The sequence below is a fragment of the Rattus norvegicus genome, chromosome 17 (genome assembly GCF_021556685.1).
Source record: "Rattus norvegicus strain SHRSP/BbbUtx chromosome 17, alternate assembly SHRSP_T2T, whole genome shotgun sequence".
NCBI lineage: Eukaryota > Metazoa > Chordata > Mammalia > Rodentia > Muridae > Rattus > Rattus norvegicus.
The window spans coordinates 30,689,047-30,714,170 of NC_141550.1; the positions used below are offsets into that span (position 1 = coordinate 30,689,047).

Below are 25,124 nucleotides of genomic sequence, written 5' to 3' on the forward strand. Positions count from 1 at the left end.
CCCCTCTCCCTTTTAGAGCAATAACCCATGCCAAACACTAGAACTATAATGAAAACATTAATTTAGTTCATAAGCACCAAGGAAGTCTGCTGAGTGCCTGTTTCCACCAATATAAACTTGGATAATATAGTGGTTTGAATGAGAATAGCCCCTGAAAGGTTATATACTTGAATCGTTGGTCCCTAGCAAGTGGAACTGTTTAGGAAGGGTTAGGAGGTGTGGCCTTGTTGGAGGTGGTGTGTACTGGGGGTGGGGTGGGGTGGGCTTTGAGGCTTCAAAAGCCTATACCATTCCCAGTGTGCTCTCTCTGTCTCTTGCTTCTGGACCTGATGTGAGCTCTCATGTCTGCTTGCCTGCTGCCAAGCTCTTCGCCATGGTGGTTATGAACTCTAACCCTCTGAATCCATGAGCCCCACATTAAACACTTCCTTTTATAAGTTGCTCAGTCATGGTGTCAGAAAAGTTACTAAGCAACTAAGATGAAAGATACAGCTTACATCTTAAGAGTCTCACAGACAAGGGTTTGCAGATAGCATCCAAGGCATGGAGGCTGCCCATCCATAAGAACCACCAGGACTCCTGGTGTCTTGAAACCACAGGGCACTGAACCCTACAAATGCTGTGTTCTCCCATGAGGCATTTATTGCTAAGTAGGCCCAGTAAAAGAGATTGGCAATAATTAATGTAAACCAGAACAATTAGAATGCACTGTAGTGGGGCTGCCAGCATCAGTCCTCACTGTGTGAAGAGTTTCAAGTAAAACAAACACGCATGGCATGCAGGAATGGCAGCAGTGGATCTGTTGCCCAAGGTGGTTTCTGAAGACGGACAGGCAGGTAGCATACAGAGCGTAGCGGACATGCTGGACAAAGGGACGGTTTGTGCTCTGGGTAGCATGTAGCAGCATCAGGTGTGGTGGAACACATGAGCATTTTTCTCACAACGGCAACACGATTTAGAACTTGAGGATTGATTACTCTGGAATTTTTTCATGAACAATTTCAGAGCACAGCTGAGTAAGGCTTCAGAGAGTAAAGCCAAGGTAATGGGAGGCTGTGTTCCAGTCTGAACCCAGTGTGTGCTGTACTCTCTGGTGAATCATTTACGAGGGTAAGGCATTTAGCAAGAGGAACATGTCGAGGAGAGACTGAGTTCAGGTTGTAGACATAGCGAGGTATCTATGTGGTAAGCAGATAAGAATCATGAAGAGTCCAATGTGTGGGGCTCAGGAGAAGACAGAGAAGGGCACAGGGTGAGTACAGAGCATGGCGTGGTGGAGTACACCTGCAATCTAAGCCACACTGGAAGCTGAGGCAGGAGGACTGCTCGAGCCCAAAGGGTTGAGGCCAGCACGGGCAACACACTGACAGCCTGCCTTTAAAAGTAGTGAAGATGAGGCAGTGGGATAGTTCAGTAAGCACAGTGCTTATCACACAAGCATGAGGACCTGAGTCTGACTTGTAGAATCCACATAAAAAGACTGAATGTAGTGGTGTACACTTGTAATCCAGATGCTGAGAAAGCAGAGACCAGCAGACCCCTGGGGCTCCCAGGCTAACCAACCTCTGCTAAGCCGTGAACCCTAGGTTCAGTGAGAGATCTCATCTCAGAAAACAAACAGCACCTGAAGAGGACCCCTATCCTCCACATGCATAGTCTCACACACACACACACACACACACACACACAGAGTAAAAGAGGAGAGGATCAGAACAGAAAGCAAGGTCAGCTTTCAAGGGCCTCAATGATACTGCCCCACATATCAAAGTGCAAACACATATCACAGAGCAAACAGAGAGGGACACCAGGGCCATGACAGCACAGTAGCTAGAAAGCCAACCCAGAGGGAGCTCATGAAGAGGATGTACACTGTAACATACACAGTAGGAGACTGCTTTCAGTGGCCACAGGGAGGGTTGGGGGAGGGGAAATGCAGAGCAGTCAAGAGCCCAGAGGGTTTGATTACATGGAAGGCACTGTCTTTGCTTGTCTGCTGGGTCAGAGGCCTCCTTCCAGGATGAGGAAGGGGCAATGGTGGTGAGGGAGGGAATCAGAGATACCCTGGACAGTGAAGAGTATTGTGGGATTGAAAGAGCTTTTGTTTCAGGAAGTAGGGAAAGTCAGAGCCATTGTGATGGGAAACTTCTTCTTCAGTGACTATGACAAAGGAATAAAAGGGTGAAGAGTGCCCAGGACAAAGTGTCATAGTGTGGGCATGTGCAAAGCATTACAAGGTCCACCAGGCTTAGGACTGCAGGGTGCCTCAGAGGTGGTACCCTGAGAGCTGGGTATTGGGGTGACTACTGAGGATGTGGACTGGGAGAGGGGAAGGTGCATCAAGGAAGGGCAGCTTATCAATGCAGGAAGCCCACTGGAAGATAGAACCAGAAGAGTTAAAACCGGAATGAAGCCAGACTGGGGGCTCGGGGGGCTGATGAAGCTGAGCGGACCTCTCTGAAGTTACTAGAGGCCTTTTTAAGTGGGAGATGGAGTCACTTGGTTTCTGTCCTGTAAAGGATTTTTTGCTGGGGAGGATGGAATATCCCAAGAGGCCAAGGTTCTTAACTAGGACAGTGAAGGGTGTGGGGAGGAGGATGTAACTCAGGAGTCATTGCGTGGCATCAACAGAACAATATCACCATGGGATGCAGAGGGCTGAGGAAGACTTGAGCTTTCAAGAGGTGAATTACATAAATTCAAAGGGCATGGCCTGTTAGCTGAATAATGAGAAAAGCTGAGTAGAGATGGGGGTGGCATTTAACTTTAGCATAAGGTAGTCCAAGTCCAAGGGTATAAAATAAACCTTAAGAAGTTAAAAAGAATTGAAACTGTGCAAATTTGTCCCCCAAATCTAGAAGAATTAGATGCTAATAGCAGAAAGATATCTAGGAAAACCTAGGAATTTAGAAATTAAACATTACGTTTCTAAGTACCTACGAATGAAGGCAAAGTCTGAAGAGATATTAGAAATTTTATTTTGAACTATCTTTTGATGAGTGAAAATGTAACACAGTAAAATCTGTAGGTGCTGTGATAGCTAATTTTGGTTGTCAACTTGACAGCACCTGGAACCAACTCAAATGCAAGTTGCTGGACACTCCTGTGAGGGGTTTCCTTAATTAGATCATTTGAAACAGGAAGACCCACTCTACATGTGGATAGCATGTGGATAGCCCAGATAAAAAGGACAAGGAGGAAGAAAATTCTTTTTGCCTGCTTGCCTTCACTCTTGCTGTCAAGTCCATCTATCCTGCTGCTGATTGTGCTGGCTAGTTTTATGTCAACGTCATACAAACTAGAGTCATTTGGGAAGAGGGAACCTCAACTGAGAAAATGCTCTCACCAGATTGCCTGTGGACAAGTGTGAGGTGTATTTTATGGAGTGATGATTGATATGGGAGAGCCTGGCTCACTGGGTGGAACCCCATGGGTCCTGAGTGCTGTAAGTAAACAGACTTGACAAAGAGGAAGCCAGTAAGCAGCATTTCTCCAAGGCTTCTGCTTCCACTCCTGTCCCTCAGGTTTCTGCTTTGAGTTCTTGCCTTGATTTCCCTCAGTGATAGAGTGCGACCTGAGAGCTATAAGGTGAAATAGACCCCCTTTCCCCTGCAGCTGCTTTTGGTCATGGTTTTATTATAGCAATAAGAATCCTAACTAGGATACTGCAGCATTCCTTCATCAATAATCAAACCATTTTCTTCAGGATTCCAATGTTGACCAAAACACTGTTCAAGAAATATCCAGGCCTTTGGAATGGGACTGCCAATGGAAACACTACTGGATTCTCAGTTGCTCCAATGTGAGACAGCCCTTGTTGGGCTACCCAGACTGCCCCCTAATCTATAGATAATAAATCTGATCAATCTAATAAATCCCTTTATATGAACAGGTGCTTAGATTCAGCAGCTCTAGAGGAACTTTTACAGCATTAAATAATATATTAGAAAAGAGTAAACATCTCAAATCGATAATCTCAGATTTTTCCTTTGAGATTGGAGGGAATAAAGCAAATCAGAACCCAAAGCAAGCAGAAGGAGGACAGAAATAACAGAAGACAGAAAACAAAACCAAGTCAACATTAGAAGCAGCTGCTTTGAAAAGACCAGTGACTGGCCAGGCAAAGAAGAGGTGACGCAGATGACCAATGGGGACACGGGAGGTATTTCTACAGACCTTACAATTTAATACATGACCCAAATGTCTAGGGGGTAGTGAAGAAGCAATATTGATAAGTTTAAAGTACCCACTGTCTTTGATGATATTAAACTTGCTATTGTGAGAACCATTCAGCAGAAAACCAGAATGACCACAAGGCCACCAAAGGAGAGAGGACACAGATGCCTATTTTATACAGCTGTGGGGTGGGATACAGTGTGGTAAAGAGGAGCTGCAGGGAAAGGGGACAGTATTTGGAGGAGGAGTAGTAATGTTTATCCATTGAGGCAGAGAGCAAGGGCCCAGTGAGAGAGGTGGAGGATTTGGAAGAAGCAAAGGTATCAGGTGCCAGAGGCAGCAGGGGCTCATGGATGGTAACGGTGGAACAGGCTACTCTGATGAGGGCACATGGAGGCCGGATAAGGATTGCTTTCTAAATCATCTGTTACTTAAGAGTTTCAGATTGCTTTAAAAACAGGAAGAGCATAGAGAACTAAGATTCTAAGGACAGGATGTAGCCTCCAAGAAGCTTACAATGAGAATAGCAGGATACCTGGAAGAGACTTCGCATCTGCAGGGCTCTGCAAACTTTTCTGTCAGGGCCAGGGAGTAATATTTCAGGCTCAGATGCCCAAGATACTCATCAAAGACATAATATAGGCACATCTGAGGAGAGAAGATTCTGGATCCCCTGGGAGCAAACCTCTTCTGTTAGGCCATCTATAGTTTAGTAGAGACAGAAAGCTTCCAGTGAGAAAGGAAGAGTCATGATGGGGCAGATGGTAGAAGTGTTGGAAGCCTGGGTAGCCTCTCTTGCCCAAGTGACTCCCAAGTCCCGGAGAACCCTTCTCTCCTTCTGAGAGCACAATTCTCCCAACTCAGAAGGCTTGCCAGAGGCTAAACAATGCCAAGGCTGGGTGCCTACTAACTTCAAACACTCCCGCATGTCCTAGCTATTGGTACAAGCCAGGCAGTAGTGCTGGGAGAAGAAAACAGAAAGAGTTAGGGTGTAGATGCCCCAGCTTGGTCTCCAAATCATGAGCTAAGTTTCACCGGGGCCTCAGATTTGCAAAAGCAAGTGGTAGGTTGGCATTGAACCATAGGCTGGAGGTCACTGGCCCCACTCTTGTGCCCCTAAAGATCTCAAGGAGAAGCTTAAAGGAAGCCTTAGCCAAGAAAACTCTACACATCGTTGTAAGCAAAACACAGGTTCATTTTTCAGCCTAGTGCTTCCTTTAATAATATTCCTTCATTATATTAATGTATTCATTCATTCATTCATTCATTCATTCATGGTTTTTCTTTTGAGACCTGGCCATGCTATATTGCCCATGTTGGCTTCAAACTCAGAATTCTCCAGCTTTAACCTCCTGAGTAGCTGAGACCACAGGCATGTGCTACTGTAACTGGTTCTCATATCACTTAAAATGAGGTTATGAGTAACACTTCACAACACCCCCGCCTTCTATCAAGCTCTCTCCCTGGGATAGTGAGTGTAAACACTGCTGTTTCAGAGCTTTGGCTCAAGTCATCCGAGTTTCACTTCTGGAACTAGAAAACTGTCCATTTCTAGGTTGGTTCAAATAGGTGACTTTTCTGAAAACTCACTCTTCTTTTGACCCTACTGCTGAGAATTGCAAGTGGATGAGATGTGACTTGCCAGTCAGTACGCATCAAAACAAGAGACGAGGAGGAAGCAAGGAGGATCATCGTGGCTGTGCCCATGGTTGGCAGCACTTACCCTGGTAAATCCTGCTGTCTTCCTCAGTGACGTAGGCGTTGGCCCCCCAGATCACCATCTTGCGGATATAAGATGGGTACTTTGCAGCAGCAATGAGCGCGGTTATGCCGCCATCACTCCAGCCCAGGAGGGAGACCTGCTTGAACTGCAGCGCCTGTGGGTGACAGAGCAGAATGCATGGCACGGTTACCACTCCACTCTGCTGAAAGAGCCTGGGTGGTGGTGATCAGAGCTCTGTAAGTCTGACACTTGGAGACCTGGCATCAATTAACCTTGCGACATTGCAAGTGTCCCAGGACCTTGAATACATGGTATTAGTTTGACTTAATGCAGGCATCATGTCTTCCACTCAGATAAAATGTCCAGGTACTCAATCAGGAGCCATCATCTGCTGTTATTTGGGTAAGGCAAACACTGTGTGTGCGTGCACCTGAGCAGGGCTTGGAGGGTGATTTTGTAGATTGGAGAGGATCTTAAGAGAAAACACATCAGGGCATCTGGTGAAGTCACAGCTGCAGTGATGGGAAGAGCTGGCTGGAGACAAGAGGGGGCATGGTGTCATAGCAAAGACGGGTCTGTCCTTGGATGAATCAGCCAGGACTCCAAAAATGTGCTCAGCAGAGAAAGATGACAAAGCATAGAGAAGAGGCTTCTCAAGGTAAAAGAGAGTGTCTGGAAAGATTAAAGTTAAGGAACTAACCAACGTTAGTCGGGATACTCGCTGGTGGCATCCCACAGGTACATATGTTCTCTGGATAATCATGTGACATTAATATGCAGAATGAGGGTCCGTGTTTTCTATAGCCTAGCACACTGCCCCCTGGATTCACTGACCGGGAGACAGACCCGGGATATATACAACATTGCCCATAATCACCAAAGTGACAAATGTCTGCGAGCGACTTATAGTGAAACATAGCGCAAGATTAAGTTAATCATTTACCAGTAGATGATGAGTGGAATAGACCAGTGGATATATCCAGTGAGGCACAGCGGATCTCTTGACCCTGCTGGGTTATATGATCTACATATAGCCATACCTCACCAGGGATGCCTTGTAACATAGACAGTACCAAGATGGTATACATCAGTATAGAGCGGATACTTTGGGCAGGGGATACCTAAAAATTTAGGTGGGCAGCATCACACTTCACTGGACCATTCAGAATATCATGGGATTTAAAACTCACAATGGAGCGTTACACATAACATTAGTGAAGTTGCATTTCAGAAAGACAGAAGGAAATATTTTGAAAGCGTTTCTCATAAGGAAATGATAAATGTTGGGGGCGGGGTGGGAAGATAGTGGTGTTGGCAAAGTGCTTGTGGTACATGCATGAGGATCTGAGTTCTCTCCCAAGACGCATGTAAAAAGCTAGACACTGTGGCACATGCTTGCAATCCCAGCTCTGAGGCCATGAAGACAGGAGGATCTCTGGGGCTTGCTGGCCATCCAGTCTAGCCTACTTGGGGACCCTCAGGCCAATGAGTGGCTTTGTTTCAAAAGACAAGGTGCAAAGCAACTGAGCAACAATGGCTGATGAGACAGACGTGTTTAACCTGGTTTGAACATTATGCACTATAGATATATACTGGAACCTTACTCAATCCTGTGGCATGTACGATTTTTTTTGTAATATTTTAATGTATAAGCTAAAAGTAAACATAATTTAAATTATAAAACATTACAAATTACGAATGAACTATTTCTGGAATTTTTTCAGACCACAGTTGGCCATGGATAAGTGGAGCCACAGAGAGCCAGAGCATGGAGAAGGGCCAGTGGCAGTGAGCATGTTCATCTGGAAGGGAACAGCAAACTGGATGGATGTGAGGTACGGTGTGAGACCTTCAGCACTACATGCCTGTAAGCCCAGCACTTAGGAGACAGAGGCTACCCTGCTGTGCGGTGAGTTTGAGGCTAGCCAGGGCTACACAGCAAGATCCTGCTTCAGAAAACCCAAAATTACCAAATAAAATACTGTGTTTGCTGGGGAGCACTGACTCCTTACCTGGGCCTAAACGATAATGAAAGGCAGGATAAATGCTGGATCTCTCCATCTCCACTTTGTAGCTTTTGTATCTTCTTTTTTACTTTGGGTTGGATTCCTGCTCAACTCTGCATGTAGCCAGGTTAAGCATTCAAGGGACGTCTGCCTAAAGGCTGATGGTACCTAGCAATCTTGACTGCTGTACTGGCTAGTTTTATGTCACCTTGGTACAAGCTAAAGTCAACAGAGAGGGGGCATCTTCAGTGGAGAAAATGCCTCCATAATATAGAGCTGTAGGCAACCTATAAGGCCGTTTCTAATCAGTGATTGGTAAGGAGGGCCTAGTCCATTGTGGGTGGTGCTATTCCTAGGCTGGAGGTTTTAAAAGAAGATAGGCTAAGCAAGCCTCGAGGAGCAAGCCAGTAAGCAGCACCCCTCCATGGCCTCTGCAATCAGCTTCTGCTTCTAGATTTCTGTGCTGCTTGAGTTCCTGTCCTGACTTCCAGTGATGTAGAAGTGTAAGCCAAATAAACTCTTTCCTTCCCCTGTTGCTTTGGTCATGGTGTTTCATCATAACAATGGTAACCCTACTAGGACAACCCCCTCAAGGCTGAAGGCACAAGCATAAGAGCAGCGGTGGCATCTTACTGTTGCCATCATTAATGTCCTGCTCCAGACTTGTGCATACTGTTCTAAGCCTGAAGTCAGCTTGGATTTCAGGAACGGCAGAGCCTTACAGACAAATCACCTCGAGAGATGACTCCTGAGCATGGGGAGTCATGACTTCCTCAGGCTACCTTGCAGAACCAGAACTGAGATAACACCAGACCACACCTTGACCAGGACTGCTTACCTATGCAGACTTCTTGCCACCGCTCCAATTCCTGCTCTCCCTAAACCTAAAGCTCATGTCGGTACCCAGAGAGACCGACCAAAGGGCTTACTTTCCACCTTCTCCAAATCGCAATTGTGTTCAAAATGCTTTCCCGTCTCTTCACCAGCCCTTCTTGTCGCTGTTTTGGGTGGAAGCCAGGGAGTTGAGTTGGCTTAGGACTCCAGTTTCATCTGTATAAAGCTGTGTATTCTGTTGTGTGTGGTGTTATAGGCCTGCAGTCCCAGTATGTCACGAGGCTGAAGCAGAAGGGTTGAGATCTCAAGGCCTGCTAAGACTATACAATGAAAATCTGTCTCGTATGCCAGGAGACTGGTGGGAAAGGCAGAACCATGGTGTCTTGGCAGTAGCATCGTTAGATAGCTGGGCTCTGTTTCTACTTGGTCCTTTAGTTCTTCCTTATCTAAGACTCACATGGTATTGCCTTTGTAAAAAGAAAGAACACAGGGAATTAAGACAAATAAAGATGGGCCCAGTCGTCTTTCCCGACTCCGGCACTTCTCTGGGTCTCACCTTCATCAAGTCAACAGCATCCTTTGCATCCCTCTCAAAAAAGTCCCGTGGGAAATCTCGATCTGGGGGTCTGGACTCTCCGTATCCTCGAGGATCCCAGGCCACCAATGTGAAGCGCTTCTTATTTAGGCTCTGAAGCTGAGGTGCAAAATCGGTCTTTCCGCTTCCTGAAAACACCCACTGGGTTACGTTCCACTGAATGTTCTCAGCGTAGCCAACACCAGAGCAAAACAGAAGCAGTAACAATCTCAAAATACAATTCCTGGTGCTTTTCAAAGTTAACCAGAAAAACTCCTGCTGGGGGCGGGGAGTTGTCTAGCAATGGCTCCGCCCAGAGGCGCATTTCCACTGCTGATGGAGTTAGGACCTGCCGCCGGTCTCCCCCTAGTGGTGATTTTTGAGGAAGCTATAGATGGGCCCAGAACGAGGCTTGGGACGAGTATTTTTGTAGAGCTTTTGACAGTTTAGTTTTCCTACCCGTCCTTAGGAAGAATTAACTAAATCTTCTTGAAATAAACTTTCAAATTTGATAGTTTCTGGTAGTATCTCTCTAAGAAAGATAACCTAAAATGATGGAGATCCCAATGGCACCCAGATAGAAGTCTCATATTCCAGAAGTTTTTCATTAAGCTAATATGAATGCCTCTTAAGAGTTAAGTAGAAGTAAAATCAAAGCCCTAAAACATGTGTGTTTAAGAAATCAAATTGTATTTTATCAAACTAGCACAAAGGAGCCCATGCCAAGAGCCTGTGATGGCCCCGTTAATCCCCACTATCTCGGCCACAGGAGGTGTGGTATGCTCACATTTAGTGTGTGTGTGTGTGTGTGTGTGTGTGTGTGTGTGTGTGTGTGTGTGTCTAAGGTCATGTACTAAGAGCACTCAGAACTTGGGCCACAAATACACAAGGGAACATTGCCCAGTCACAGATAACCAAGCTCACTTACTAAGTCCATCACACAAATCATTCAAAAACCCACGCCAAAAGCAGACCTCAATGATTGCAGACCTCCTTGTCTACAGCATAGGAGCTTCTTGTATGTCCCTTAGCTCTCACAGGAGCTTCTTGTAGGCCCCTTAACTAGAACCATCCTAAAGGAGGGGCAAGAAGTAAGGGATTGGAGGGGTGGCGAGGTCAAGCTAAAATAACAGTTTTACAGATGAGGAAATGTTTGCTTTCTGACACTGGGCATGCACACGAAAACTAGGGCCAAGAGTACTACAACCTTAAACAAGTATAGAGAATAGACATCATTATCAGTGCATGATTCTGGGGGACCCGTGGGAAACTAGGGGACAAGGTAGGAAAAAGACTCCCACTGTTCCATTTTAAAAAAGCTTTAGAACCATGATAATACTTTACAGAAATGAAAAAAATTTATAGTGGTGAATGCTTTGTATAGTTAATGACTGCAGTGTTAAAATAATTTAAAAACACACATAACATGCTAAATTGTTTTTGCTGATGATTTAACTGGACACCAGCTTTTGGAGTAAATATCTCCTTGATTACTGAAGCTTAAGAAAAGGGTGTTAAGTGTCCCAAGACTCTCACTTGCTACAGTGGTATTGGATCAGGGTCCTGGAGAGCGGGACCAAAAGTAGCTGAAATTTTTCAGTATATGACCTTTAGGAGAAAGAGGCAAGTCACAATAAGTCTATAATGGGATTACAGAAATACCAAAAAAAAAAAAAAAGAAAGAAAAAAAGAAAGGAAGGAAAGAACGAAGGAAGAAAGAAAGTAGCAACCCTAAAACAAAACAAAAACAACAACAAACAAACAAACAACAACAACAACAACAACAAAAAAACCCAAATCACTGCTCACTCCCTCTGGAACCTCTAAACCCGGACTGCTCATGAAGTAAGACTGAGATTCAGGGGACTCCTCTATGCTCTACACACTGCAGACAGTGATGTGCTCATCCGAGTTTGGGTTTGAAAAAGACTTGAAATTGGCTTGGAATGGTGGAGCAAACCTGCCATCTTAGTATTTATGGGGCTAAGGCAAGTGTGAGCTATAAAGTAAGACCCTGTTAGGAAAAGAGAATCTTTTAACACCCTGCCCCCACCCACTATTTTATTAAACAAATCCAATGCACCTAGTCCAGATGCCTCCTGGCTGTGTTTAGTAATGTAAGTCTCACATTCCAGAAAGCCCTGGAGACCAGGGAAACCAACTAGAATAGCTAGTCACCACCTTACTATCTGTATCATTTGCTCCTTCTTTGGACCCCTGTTTCCTTGACCCCTGCAGCCCTCCCAAATAAAAGGAAACCATTTTCATTTTAAATAGGGGAAGAAATGGGTAAAAAAAAAACCAAATTAATACAAGAGAAACTTATTTACTTTTCTAGATCACTCCACTTTGACGAGGCAGATATTCCTTGAGAGTTTTTAGCAAGCGCTAACATGAATGACCAATGCTTGGCATTGAGCACTGAGGTCCATCACGGGAATCTACAGCCTGCAGAAGTGTTCCATCAAAGTGCATACATACCCAACATCCCAGGAAGTAGGAGGACTGCATGCTCCCCTTCTCCCACTCGCTGGTAATGCAGGTGGATGCCATTCACAGCCGCCTTGGCAGAAGTTACTGCAGTGCTGGAAGAGAAAGGAATTCCCAGAGGAAGACTTATTTATCATGCCAAACTGGTGTATTTAATATGACAGAGTATCAGGTTTTGTGCATGAGTTAGCACCAGTACCCACTCGGGCTCACATCTCTGCTTTGGTGTGTGCCTCAGTTTTCTGATCCAGGTTGTGTCTTCATAACAGACTGCAAATCTGAAAATCTGAACAGTGTCTTCCTGTCTTGACTCACTGCGGCACCCAGAAGCTTGCCCTCTGACCTAGTTAGATTTTTTTTTTCCTGATCAACTTGACACAAGCCTGGGTCATCTTAGAAAAAGGAACTTCAATTGAGAAAACAACTCCATTAGATTGGCCCAGAGGCTAGTCTATGGGGCAGTTTTACACAGTCATGACTGATGTGGGAGGGCCCAGCCCACTGCAGGTGGTGCCACTCTTAATCAGGTGGTCCTGGGTTGTACTAGAAGGCAGGCTGGGAGAGCCACATTTGTCCAAGGACTTTGCTTCACTTCTTGACCTTACGACCTTCCTGGCCATTCCCCTGATAGAGGGAGTTGACAAAAAGGATATGGGGAGGGGGCATGCCAGGACAGAGGAATTGCTCTTCTTGTGGATTGGCAGTAAATTTAAGCCAACCACTGACTTGTTTTTCCTTCTATATACCTCACCCCATCTCTGTCCTTGGTCAAAATGTGGCATTTTTGAAAAAAAAACAAGGTTTTGTGTTCCCTGTGCTGGTTTTATATGACTCACTAAGTTCAAGCAATAAATAACACAAGCAGAACATAGTGGCTATCTTAGTTAGGGTTTTACTGCTGTGAACAGGCACCATGACCAAGGCAACCATTATAAGGACAACATTTAATTGGGGCCGTCTTACTGGTTCAGAGGTTCAGTCCATTATCATCAAGGTGGGAGCATGGCAGCATCCAGGCAGGCGTGGTGCAGGCGGAGCTGAGAGTTCTACATCTTCATCTGAAGGCTGCTAGCAGAATACTGACTTCCAGGCAGCTAGGGTGAGGCTCTTAAAGCCCACTCCCACAGTGATGCACCCACTCCAACATGGCCACGGCTCCTAATAGTGCCACTCCCTGGGCTGAGCATAGACAAACCCTAACAGTGGCACACATGAAATTCCAGCACTTGGAAGGTAGAGGGAGGAGGATTACACAAGTTCAAAGTTAGCCTAGGATATGTAGGGAGACGGTCTTAAACAATAGCAACAAAATCAGTAAAGAATGTGTGGTGGTTTGAATATGCTTGGCCCAGGGAGTGGCACTATTGGGAGGTGTGGCCTTGTTGGAGGATGTGTCTCAGTGTGGAGGTGGGCTTGGAGGCCCGGATACTGCCATGCTTCCCACCATGACAATAATGGCTTGGAACTCTGAAACTGTAAGCCAGCCCCAATTAAATGTCCTAGAGTTGCCTAGGTCTCTTCACAACAATGAAAACCTGACTAAGACAGAATGTATGGTGAAGAATGCTTTTGATCCCAGCATTAGAGAGGCAAAGACAGGCAAATCTCGGAGTGTAAGGTCAGCCTGGTCTACTGAGTAAGCTATATGATAGCCAGGGCTACACTGAGATACCCTGTGTCAGAAAAAAAAAAAGAATGTGGGCAAGTGGGAATGTGTGTTGAACATTGGCACATCTAATATGAGCATATAAACGTTCTTCTGAAAACTATATGACAAAATTGGGAAATAAGAAGGCCTAAAATAAGCTCATCTACACAAACATCAGAGGGGCAATAACAAAGCCAATGATGCCAATTTGTTTTTGTTAACACCCCACTCGTCTGGAGAATTGAGTTTTATTGTTAGGACAGCTTTAAGCATCTTAGAATCAGGACAGAAGTGGAAAACATGCAGTCTACCAACAGACTCACTTTATTCAGCACAGTTCACTCTTGGCCCAGCAGGAGAGAAGACAAAGACAGGGAGGATTTGCTCAGGGAGGGCTGACTTACGCTGCAGGCACCTGGGCCAGATAAAATTTCCTTTCTCTGTTTCTTGTTTCTGATATTAAATGAAGCAGCTGACTAGTGTTTATTGGGTTCATGTTAGCAGTGAAGCACAAAGTACCATCTCCCCCTTTTATTGTTCCCCATGCACAGGAGCTCTTTTAGGGGCTCCCTTGCCTTCAGTACCAAGAACATGCTTGTCAAAGCCATATTGCGCTATGCGGGTGTCCATATAAAGGCAACCCCTCCCCCCCACTGTCCTCAGTGCACACAGCCAGTGGCTTTTTGGGACTGGTGTTGCTGCCAGAGCCCTGAGCGTCACTGTGTCTCCCTGGAGCACTGGTTCACAAAGGCATCTTTCCTGCAGCTCCTTTGATCACATTCAAGCCTCTTTGGTTAAAAACAGCAGCAGCAGCAGCAGCAGCAGCAGCAACAACAACAACAACAACAAAATCTAACTTCTTCCTGCATCTGGCTGGATCTAAGGTTTGGTTTCCCATTCCAGATTTCTTTCTAAATTATCACCACCTAACAGGACTCTAGGGACATCAGGTAGTCAGAGTTAAGCTTACTAGAAACTCAGTTCCAAGCCTCTATGCAAAGGCTTGGAACTGGCTTTGGTGGAGAGAACAAGAAAGGTCATGTCAGGTTGGGTAGCAGTGACTGAAGGGAGAGAAAAGTGTCTTTTGTGACGAAACACCAAAGAAGATTAAAAAGTCTACCTAAGAGCAACGCAGGAGAGCATTGCTGGGAGACCACAGGGCATGCTCACAAGCAAAGTGAGAGGACAGAGGGACAGGGGTAGGGACTGGACGATGTGGGGTTCTGCGGTAAGTGGAATTGGTCCCTGGTGCTTCATTGTCCTAGGCTGCCACCCTAGGGGGACAAGCATCACCCCAGCCTGTCCAGCCAAGCACTGCTTCTACTCTCCAAGGCTGGGGAGGAGGCAGAGAATTATTTACAAACAAAATTATTAGATATTAATAAATTATCATTTCCAACATGAGGAAAGGTTTGTGTTTAATCACAGAGTGACTGAAAACTGGCTAATTTCTCTAGAGATATATAGGAAATCATTTGGGGTCATGTCAAGCCCAAAGCACTGACTCTGGTTTGTTAGGAGGTCTCCTTGATTGTGGTCAGACCTTTTATAAACAGCTAAGTACGTGGGAAGGGTCAGGCATGCAGCCTCAGCCTTCAAGGGCCCAAACGCTTGCCCACTTTTGAAACCACACTTGGTATTGGATTTCTCAAACTCTTAGGTAGGATGAAAAGGGCAGAAACCCTCAGAAAACTTAAAGAATAATCTACTCCCCAACCCTGTTTACTTGGGAGTCAAATGTTCTTTTTCACCCCTTCTCTCCCACCCCCCCAACACCCTGTCTTCAAATTATAAGGTCTGAAGCAGGAATATTTATGAGATTGTGTTGTGTTTTACAAACACCCATGACTAGGACAATCTGGAGAGATACTCAGAAACTCTGGGCACAGCCCTGTAGCTGCTCCGAAAGTCACACTTTACAGGACACTAAAGGCATGTCCTCCTGAAGCCTGAAGGCTAGCAGGAGATGGGCAGATATCACCCACCACCAGTTCTTTGTGTACATGTGTGGGGCCTTTCCGGTAAAGGTGGAGATGATGTAGACCCTGGGCCGTGGGTACAACACAGCCAGTTCAGCCTACCAGCACCAACATCTCTTTTCTCCTGTTACTGCAGCAGGGCTCAAAATTTGAATTCAAATCACTGACCAGCCTTCAAAATCTATGAGTCCAGGCTTCACTACACCACAATCTGAACAGGAAGTAGGCAACTGCATCTTTTAAATTTCCTCAGGAGAGTCCGGCAGGCCAGCAAGATTGAGCTAATTTCTTAGAGAACAACAGGAGAATCACTCTTAAGAGGCCTTCAAAGTGTACCTTCCTGTCTCCTGTTGTCCCTGACTCCTTTCCCTGGGCGGCGAGACCTGTGATGTTTTATATGGTATGGGGTGGGGGGGTCCTACTCCCCTCAAACAAAGAGAGGTGATTGTCAAGGAAGGCTAGAACATAAGGGATTGGGGCACATAGGTAAACCAAGTCAAGTACTTACTACCATGTGTCTGCACTCTCATAAGTACTTTACCTACCTTTCATTTCTGAGTAGTTAACCTAACATTACCACAGAGAGGCCCCAAGTTGGTGGGAAAGCTAATTTGATCATCACAGGATTGGATAACCCAGCCCAAGATGAGCATCCGAGGGTCTGACCTGGAGTCTTGGCTTCAGCACTGTGCTGGCCAGTCTCATGTTACCTTGACACACAAGCTAGAGTTCTCAGAAAGGAGGGGACCTTAATTGAGAAACTGTCTCCATCAGATCCAGCTGTACGGCATTTTCTTAATTAGTGATTGATGGAGGATAGCCCAGCCCAAGGTAGGTGCCATCTCTGGGCTGGTGACCTGGATTCGGTAATAATACAGGCTGAGCAAGCCATGGGGAGCAAGCAAGTAAGCAGCATCCCTCCATGGCCTCTGTATCGGCTCCTGCTTCCAGGTTCCTGCCCTGCTTGAGTTCCTGTCCTGACTGTCTTGAGTCAGGTTCCTGCCCTGCTTGAGTTCCTGTCCTGTCTGTCTTTGATGACTTACTATGATGTGGAAGCATAAGCTGAATAAACCCTTTCCTCCCCTATTTGTATTTTGGTCGTTGAAGCAATAGAAAGCCTAAGTGAGCACCTCACTTAGAGGTGAAAGTAAGAATTGCTTAGTAAGATACAGCTGCACTTTGAAAGTCCTTACTGCTTACACTCTTCTTTCTTATAAATAACCGAGAGTCACAGTATCCGATGCTGCCACTACTCGATTACATGAAGTTTGATGACGTTTATATACTGACCTATTATTTATGTATGTTAAGTTTCAAACCTGGGCAAATGGCTGAGGTGTTTATTTAACATATCAAAGTGGACCCGGCCTCCAGGTTCTCCCAGCATCACTCATCCCTATCTGTTACAGGGTGTGGCTGTCATCCCCTGCCCTCTATCCTGAACGCTCCAGCCTAGGGGCTAAACTGCTCTTTCCCCCAGAGGCTCTTTCTTATATAATCCAGACATTTTTGGGTACCCGCCCCTTTTTTGTACCTTTGGCCTTCTGGCTGCTGTAGTTGGTTCTCCTTTCTCCCTTCCCCTCCCCGCCCCGCTCTCTACCTCACCTCAGATCTGGATTCTCCCAATTGTGTCTACTTCTGGCTATGCTCTACCTTATCTATAATAAACTCTCTCCTCCACCATACCTAGGGGTGGTCATGTTCTTTCCTTTCTTTCTTATTTTTTCATTCAAAATGCTAATGATATCATTAATTGTCCTTGTTAATTATTTATTTTTATTCTGTTTCAGGTCTTTCACAATCATTGTTTCAAATACAAACACTGCAAAGCCAGAGACCCAGAGAGGTTGAACTAGTCTACCATCACACAGCTAGGAAGGGTCAATAATACAGCTACTTAAACTACACGAATTCAAAAGGCCATGATTTCTCTTTAATCTCCTGTCAGAACTGAGTCCTCAACAGGGCAAACATGCTGGGGTGGCATTCAGTCTCATTGCCAAGTAGGGCGTGGAGGCAGGGGTAAGGGAAAGGAATGGACCTGATTCTCTGGCGGGGCCTCCTTAGGTTAACTCAGAAAGTTCTGTCTTCAGACTGTCAGATTTAGTAAATTATTAATATCAGAACTGACAGAGAAAAGACAACTTTTCAACAGATCACAGAGATCATGCAGTAAGAAAAAGGTCAAAGTTCCAAGCATCAGATTTACAAGAAACTCTGTGGCACACAACTAACTCAGCTAGCTTCAGGCTGGACACTGGCTGTGAAGAGATTTTCCAGGGACTGTTCAGAGTGGCTGCCTGGGGCTGCGGCCTGGCTTCAGGCTTAACCAGCCAGAGTGGTTTCTCAGATTACAGGCCGTGTGTGTTTCTAAAACAGCAGGGCAAGACTCAGAGAAACAAACGTTCAGAGATCTTCCAGGAAGAGTGGTCTACAGTGCAGCGAAGTGAATGGGACTCTCAACAACCATTAAGTCACCGAAGAGTATGACATTAACACAACCCTAGTGCACTCATTTAAGCCCTTCTTGCAATCAGGAAACTGGATAAAATGCCTACTATTCGCTGGCAATTTATACAACCATAGTTATTGACATGTTTTTTCCACCTGCATATTTACAAAGCTTTTAAAGTCACATGAGAGAAGAAATCTGAATTGGATACAAAGACCAAAAGCTACACAATCTTGCTACTAACGTTTAACAAATTGGGTGGCTTCCCTTTTCTTTCTACTTCCAGATTATGTGCTCCAACGGCTGGTTTCCACCTCACATCTAGTAGAGTTCTAAATGCCAGTTACTATTGTCAATGGCCCACCAGTAGTAAACGGCACACGGCCACTGCTTGTGTCTTCATGTGTATATGGTGGGGATGTGCACAACTTCGGGCTGCCCTATCTACATTTTCTGCTCACATTCTCTTGAGGCTGAGCAACCATTTTCAAGACAGTAGGTCTCCATGAATGTTATTATTTTAGCAAAGCGCTGGGGTGGCGCGTGGTGGAAATGGAATGGAAGATTCAGTGTCCTGGCCATTACCATGCACACACACACAATAGACCCTCTGGCAGGGGAACCTGGGACTTTGAATTTACACAGGTTTCCAAGCAGATTGTCTTACACACTGAAGTTTGAGGTTATCAAGAAAAAGGACTCAGGAAACTTGGGCCCTACCTGCCACTGAAGCAGGTTAGGCAGATTTCTGATGAGGCAGGAATATTTACTGTTCCCAGTAACTGGCTAACACCAGCAAACATGTGCGGTCCCCCCACCCCCTTCACCCCCGCCCCAGTTCTTCCCTCTGCACTGAGGAAGCTGGACCACAACCCAGCACCTTTGAACCTAACCCCAGGCACTAAAGTGCTCCCGCACCAGTTCTGCGGGATCTGGACTTGGGTCTGAGCAAGGAAGGGCCGACAACGCCAGGCGTCCGTATCCCTCCCCGGACAGTGGACCGCGCTGGCCCTTTCGCGCCATTACCCGAAGGTGGCTGCGTGCTCGGCCTGGGGTACGCAGATCCGGGATTTCAGGGGTGAGAGGAGCAACCGTAACCGCAGGGCTGCTGGGTGGACTGCTGCGGTCGCCATAGCTCCAAGTCGCACAGCCTTAGCAGAACGCGCGTGCGCCCAGCTGGATGCCACCCTTGAAGTGCTAAGCTGGAAGCCCCGCCCCTGGCCCGCCGTGCCCTGCCCGTTCTGCCCTCTGTCAGGCCTGCCCTGTCAGGACAGAAACAGAGCGTGTCCTTCTAGTCTTAGCTCTCTCAGAGACAGTCCAGTAGGAACTGCTCCTTGCTTGCAATTGCTATGGAGTCCAAGGCTAAGGGGAGACGGGGCCACCTGCTGTGCTCCTGTCATCTGCTGGGTATCTAGGCAGAGCCTCTGAGACACACACAGGTGCACAACAGACCATCATTGTTTCCTGCCTCTGCTGAGAAAGGAAAGCTCAAGCTGGCCTATAACTAGCTGATGTTGACCGTGAGCTCCTGATATCCAGACTTCTGACCTGCGTCACCACACCTGACTACATCCCACTTCCCACATATCTAGCCCTCTTCCCTGGTGCTAAGCATAAGAGTAGTAAGCCTTTAGGTCACCTATGTCAACATTTATTATGTAAGTCTTAAGAACTCATCATTCGTACATCTTGTTGCTGTGTTAGCTCTATGCATCACTGTGACAGACATTTGAGAACAATTTAAAAGGAGGAAAGATTCATGGTTTCAGAGTTTTCAGTCCAAGGTCATCTGGATCCATTGCTTTGGGTATGGGACAAGGCAGCACTTGGTGGGAACAGAGGCCAGAGCGCTTGCTTAACAGAGGCTGAGAGAGATGAAGGAACTGGAAGGAATTGTTCAAAGGAAGAAATAGTTCAAAGATATGCACCCAATGATCTGCTTCTTGTAGTCAGGCCCCTATCTATAATCTTCCATCAAATTATGAATCCATCAATGGATTATTTCATTGATTAGACTGTAGCCCTCACGATCAAATCACCCACCAATGACCGATTCCAGTAATAGGGGGAAGAGCTTTCAATGCTTCGTACCAAAAACTACCATCATTTTTGTGCCAGGCACCTTAAAGTGCTTCACTTTATTTTTAGTTAGTAAATGCCCTTTCTCCATCCATCCCCCTTAACCCCAAACTGTAGATGAGGAAACAGTGGGAAGGGAAGTTGGAAAGACTTGGCTCACACAGCTGCGGAGGGGTATGCAGGTCAGCTTAGTTTCCTAATGTTGTATGAACACACCATACCTTTCACTGCACTAATACTAGCTCTTAATCTTTATAACCACCAGTTTGTAAATGTCATTGAGCCTCTCCTTCTCCATTTTAACCCCCTTTTGAAGTGATAAAACCATGAAGGGAACCTTGATTTCTTCCCCACTTCCCCTTCCTCACCTTCAGTGGCCCCTTTTTGGTAATATTACGTCAGCAGTTATGAAACATTATCAGATTAAGTTGCTCACTTCTAGCCACAAACTGGATGTTAACCCTTTAGACATCTTTATGTATTGCTTATACCATAGACAAGCTTAGGGTGAAGCTAGCCTTGGATGCTTGATCCTCCTGTGTCAGCCTCCCAAGTGCTGGGAATACAGCAAAATACAGCGGAGGAAGTACTGACAAGGGAGCATCCAGACGTGTGGACAAGAGTTGACACACTACTGGAATTGTCACTGAATGTAAATATGACATGTTGGAAAATGCGGTAAGGAACAAGGTGGAAGATTCTCCTAAGGAAGTGATCTAAAGGAATAAAAAACTATGCTGTTGGGTCTCATTATTTTTTTTTTTTTAAGATTTATTTTATTATATATAAGTACACTGTAGCTGTCTTCAGATACACCAGAAGAGGGCATCGGATCTCTTTACAGATGGTTGTGAGCCACCATGTGGTTGCTGGGAATTGAACTCATGACCTCTGGAAGAACAGTCGGGTGTTCTTAACCACTGAGCCATCTCTCCAGCCCGTTGGGTCTCATTATTAAGATGTCATTCAGCACCACTTGTATAGAGAACTGACTCCTATCAGTTGACCTCTGACCTCCACATTACAGTTCAAAAAAGCACATGTGCACACAAATAAAAATAAAAGGGCCACTGAGTGGGTATGTTGTTCATTTGTGAACTTTCGTTAACTCCAAGTGAAATGGTTGAAAATATATGTTGTTCATCTGTGAACCTTCGTTAACTCAAAGTGAAATGGTTGAAACTATTTTTTCCTGTTAAAAGAGGTTGCGTCTCTTCGCAAACAACTCTTTAAAAAGCAAAGAAAAAGATACATCGTGATAAATGCTCTAGGCGTTTTTGAGGTAGAGTTCCTTTTCTCATTCTTACACAGTAACCGCACGACTGAAGAAAGGCAGGATCACAAGCACAGTGAGCGGAAAACCCGTGCTCGGGAGCAACTGTGGAGTCTCCTCCAGTTTTCTGCTCTGGCTCCCTTGCTTGTCTGGTTTCTGACCAGGTATAATAGTGGAGTGTGGCTTGGCCTGAAACCCTCAGAGGTAAACGTGGCTCTTTTCAGGGCGGCACTGAGAGCAGAGCTGAAAGGCCTCTGAGCCACGTGGAAGGACTGCGGTGGTGCTGGCCTCTTGGGGACAGAATGTGCTACATGGGACACCTTTCACCATCAGCACTCTTCTGTTAGCAACAGACAAGCAAAGGGGGAATGCACAGGAGACACCAACACAGGGAATATATTCTTACAAACTTTATTCAATATCCTGTATTTAAAGTACGAATATATATGTATATACATATACATACATATATACATACATACATATATATTGTACCTCAGACCATAGCATTCTGCTCAGCTTAGGAAGTGGCTTTAAAGAGGTGTTCTGACTCCATGCTGGGCTCCCACGGGGACTTGTTTGGGGCAGGTACCACTGAGTACAAAGTCACCAGTTATCATGGTAGTGGATGCAAATGGGAGTACTTAAAGGTCCCTGTCAATGACTGGCTTTGTGACATGGGTCCAGATCTTGGACAAGGGGCTGGCCAGCACACCGTGAGAGTACATGGCTCCATCTGCTGGCCATCCTTCAACTCACACAGGCTGTCAGCGATGAGTCTGGAAAAGATCTGAAAGTCTGTGGTCAGTCTGGGCCTGGACCTGAAGCACCTATCTTCAGCAATGGACACGCAATTCTTCCCTGTCTGAACACCACAGACGTGATTTTATCGTTAGGACCCCGATTGCTACTGCAATTCCAAAACCAGCTCTGGCCTCCATGGCTACTTTTTCCCCTTAAAACTTCACAGAAAGTATTCTTAGTTCCATCTTCTTAAAACAGCATTAGAACAGAGGTTAAGAGGAAAGCATTTAAAGACTACTCAGGCTCCTTCAGGAAAGCCTGGAACTTCCCTATCCCAATTCTCTTCCACTGTGTATGCTCTATGCAGTTAAAAATGACCATGGCCCGTGTGACAGGAGAACTAAGACATACAAACTTACAGCGGGAAGCTGGGTGGGTGGCGGCAGCACAGGCCTTTAATCCCAGAACTCAAGAGGCAGAGGCAGGTGGATCTCTGAGTTGGAAACCAACCTGGTCTACAGAGTGAGTTCCAGGACAGCCAGAACCGAGAAACCTTGTCTGGTGGGATGGGGTATAACGTTTCAGGGGAGTCCCTCCCAAGAACATGTAGCAATGTCTAGAGTTATTTTTGTCACACCTGTTGGGTGTGGTTGCCTTGTACTATTGGCATCTTGTGGACAGAGGCCAGGAATGCTCCCAAGTGTCCTGTACCAAGTACAGGATAGTCCAACAAGGAGGATGAAGTGCCAACTAGTGCCAGAATGGCCAACAAGGCCAAAGCGGCTTTGCAGCTCATCCCGGCAGTGCTCTATCTGCTGAAGTTGGAGGGGATTCACTGCATGGGCTGTGACCAGCGGGTGCCAGCAGTGACTGCACTTGGGCTTAAGTGGCTTTAGTCTTCTATCCCAGCTTCTTCACTCACTTTTAGGTTGCATATGGGCTTCCCAAAGGCACAAGAAGCAGACTCTGAAGCTGTCCTTTTTCAATTCGTGGCTCACGGAAGAAACACTGGAGTAAACTGCCGAGAGAGTTTATTGAGCAGTGAGCAGCGCTACGGTGCCAGTCATATCCAGGGAGGAAGAGATGGTATTTCCTGATCAGTGTTTCCTGCACATCTGTTCCCTCTGTGGGGTGCACAGGCTGGGAAACTGCATGAAGCACCAGAACGGTAGGAGAAACTTTAGAAACGTAAAGTCGTTTTTTTACAGTAGTCACAGACAGCAGCAGTTCTGTGATGACCGCCGGTACCTGAAGATCTCTCTCTGCCCTGGACTTCTTTCTCTTTAGCACTCCTTAAAAATTCCTCATTAATTGACAATTTCATAGACTAGAATTGGACATGATTCTTAAAGCTTAAGGTGACAGTACAGCATTGGATGCTAAAATTAACAGCATGATTTTTATGATTTTTAGAAGAGTTGTGCCTCATATAAGACATTGGAGCAGAACTTTACTGTACTCGCAGTACATGAAGTGGGAAGCTAGCTGATTTTACATCCTTTAAATGTTTTTCGCTTGTTTGTTTCCCCCTTACCCACTGAAAGCACAGGAAACTGAGCAAATCACCTAAGTGGAGACTATGACACAAGCGCAACAAAGGCCATCTTTCTCCCCCAACATCTCCTCTCCCTTTCAAAACCCAATAGACCATTCTTTTTATTTTTTTCTTTAACTGGTCCTGGACCGCTCAGCAGTCTGCATGCTTGTACTTTCAGAAGAATCGCTGTGGGCTTCAGATCTCTCTTCCCATTCACACTGTGTGCTCAGATGCAGAGCTTGTACTGAAGGCTAGGGGGCAAGAGGGGTTTGTGCACCATGAACAGTTAGGTTCCCACTGCCAGAGCCTGCCCAGGCCTAACTCTGGCTGGCCTGAATCAGCTGGTTCAGCAGGTCTGTCCTGCAACACTGGTGAAGAGCCTGGGCCAGCTTTCCCACCGTGGCTCCCTTGGTGCCTTCCCGCATCAGCCACTTCTGAAGCATTTGGTAAACTTTCTCTTTCAGTCCATCTCTTTCATAGTCATGGTCGATTTCGTCGATCTGAGACTCAGTGAAGCCCAGCTTTCGGGCACAGTTTTTCCACTGCTTTCCCATGTTTTCCCTGATGGGGTTCAGGTGTTTATCAGTCAGGCTAGTGGTGTTAGCTGTTAAATAGAAAAGAGAAGAAGCATCAGGCTGCAGCCCATTCAACCAGTCTAGTGTCCTGTGTTGCTGAAAGGGCCCAGGAAAGTAAAAAGAAAATATGAAGACATAGAAAGGAAACTTTTTAAAAGATAATCTTGCTCTGTAGCCCCCTTGTCTCCCTGGGACTAGGATTATAGTATGCACCACTATGCCTGGTGATAACAACTGTCATTGACTTGCTGGACAATACTTGACCTACCATCAGCCAATACGAGTCTTTACATGAGTTAAAATAAGGTGCTGCTTCCTTCTCGGCAGATGTGCACCTTCCTGAGCCATAACTGATGGCTTCATGAGCACATGCTCTACATGGCTAGATGCTCTATTCAACTCCACTTGGGAGTTAGACTCTTCTAGTTAGACTAACTGGGCACAATGGGCAGTGGCGGGGGCAGGGAAACTGTCAACTTATATGTGGTGTAGTCCAGGGCCACCCATTTCTAGACAGTTCACTTTTCTCTTAACAAGGACACTGATGAGACCAAGTGTAACCTTCATTTAATTATTATGTCTTCCCTTATCTCTCAGTCAATGAGGAATATGAACTTTTCAAGGTTTTCTTTGTCTATCAAATCAAAGACCTTTCATGTTTTATATATATGACCTTTCTCTTGCCATTAGCTCCATCACCTTAGATGGTCACAAAAAATAACACATAAAGGGAACACATGAAGGTAAGAAATAGCCCAGTGTGGTGGCACATGCCTTTAATCCTAGCACTTGGGAGACAGAAGCAGGTGGATTTATGTGAGTTCAAGGCCAGTCTGATCTACAGAACAAGATCCAGGGCAACCAGAGCTATATGTGTCTCTCTGTGTGTAGATACATAGAAACAGAGATACACAGATACATAGATACACACATAGATACACATACACACACACATACACATACATACACACACACGTGGTGGTAGAGAAGAAGAAAGATAGATAGATAGATAGATGAGACAGAGAGAGAGGGAAAGA

General features: G+C 45.7%; 2 protein-coding genes across 19 annotated transcripts in view; both read right to left on the reverse strand.

Annotated features, from left to right (window-relative positions):
* The window catches only part of Bphl (biphenyl hydrolase like), a 36,256-nt gene extending 17,229 nt beyond the window's left edge, over positions 1–19,027 (reverse strand). For 3 of the 7 annotated variants that reach the window (XR_015640885.1, XM_087591029.1, XM_087591027.1), the window contains exons 1-4: positions 18,906–19,027; positions 11,792–11,895; positions 9,293–9,459; positions 5,897–6,050 (exon numbers count right to left, since the gene is read on the reverse strand). Coding sequence is in view for 4 of the 7 variants with exons in the window: in XM_087591029.1 (XP_087447155.1) it covers positions 5,897–6,050; positions 9,293–9,459; positions 11,792–11,895; positions 18,906–19,012 (532 nt within the window). In the remaining 3 variants the exon portion in view is untranslated. 7 annotated transcript variants of the gene reach the window in all.
* A 2,599-nt stretch (positions 19,028–21,626) lies between these two features.
* Positions 21,627–25,124, reverse strand: part of Ripk1 (receptor interacting serine/threonine kinase 1) — a 32,227-nt gene continuing 28,729 nt past the window's right edge. For 11 of the 12 annotated variants that reach the window (XM_087590596.1, XM_087590598.1, XM_087590597.1 and 8 more), the window contains one exon: positions 21,627–24,116. In XM_087590596.1, the coding sequence (XP_087446722.1) occupies positions 23,830–24,116 (287 nt within the window). In that variant the 3' untranslated portion in view covers positions 21,627–23,829. 12 annotated transcript variants of the gene reach the window in all.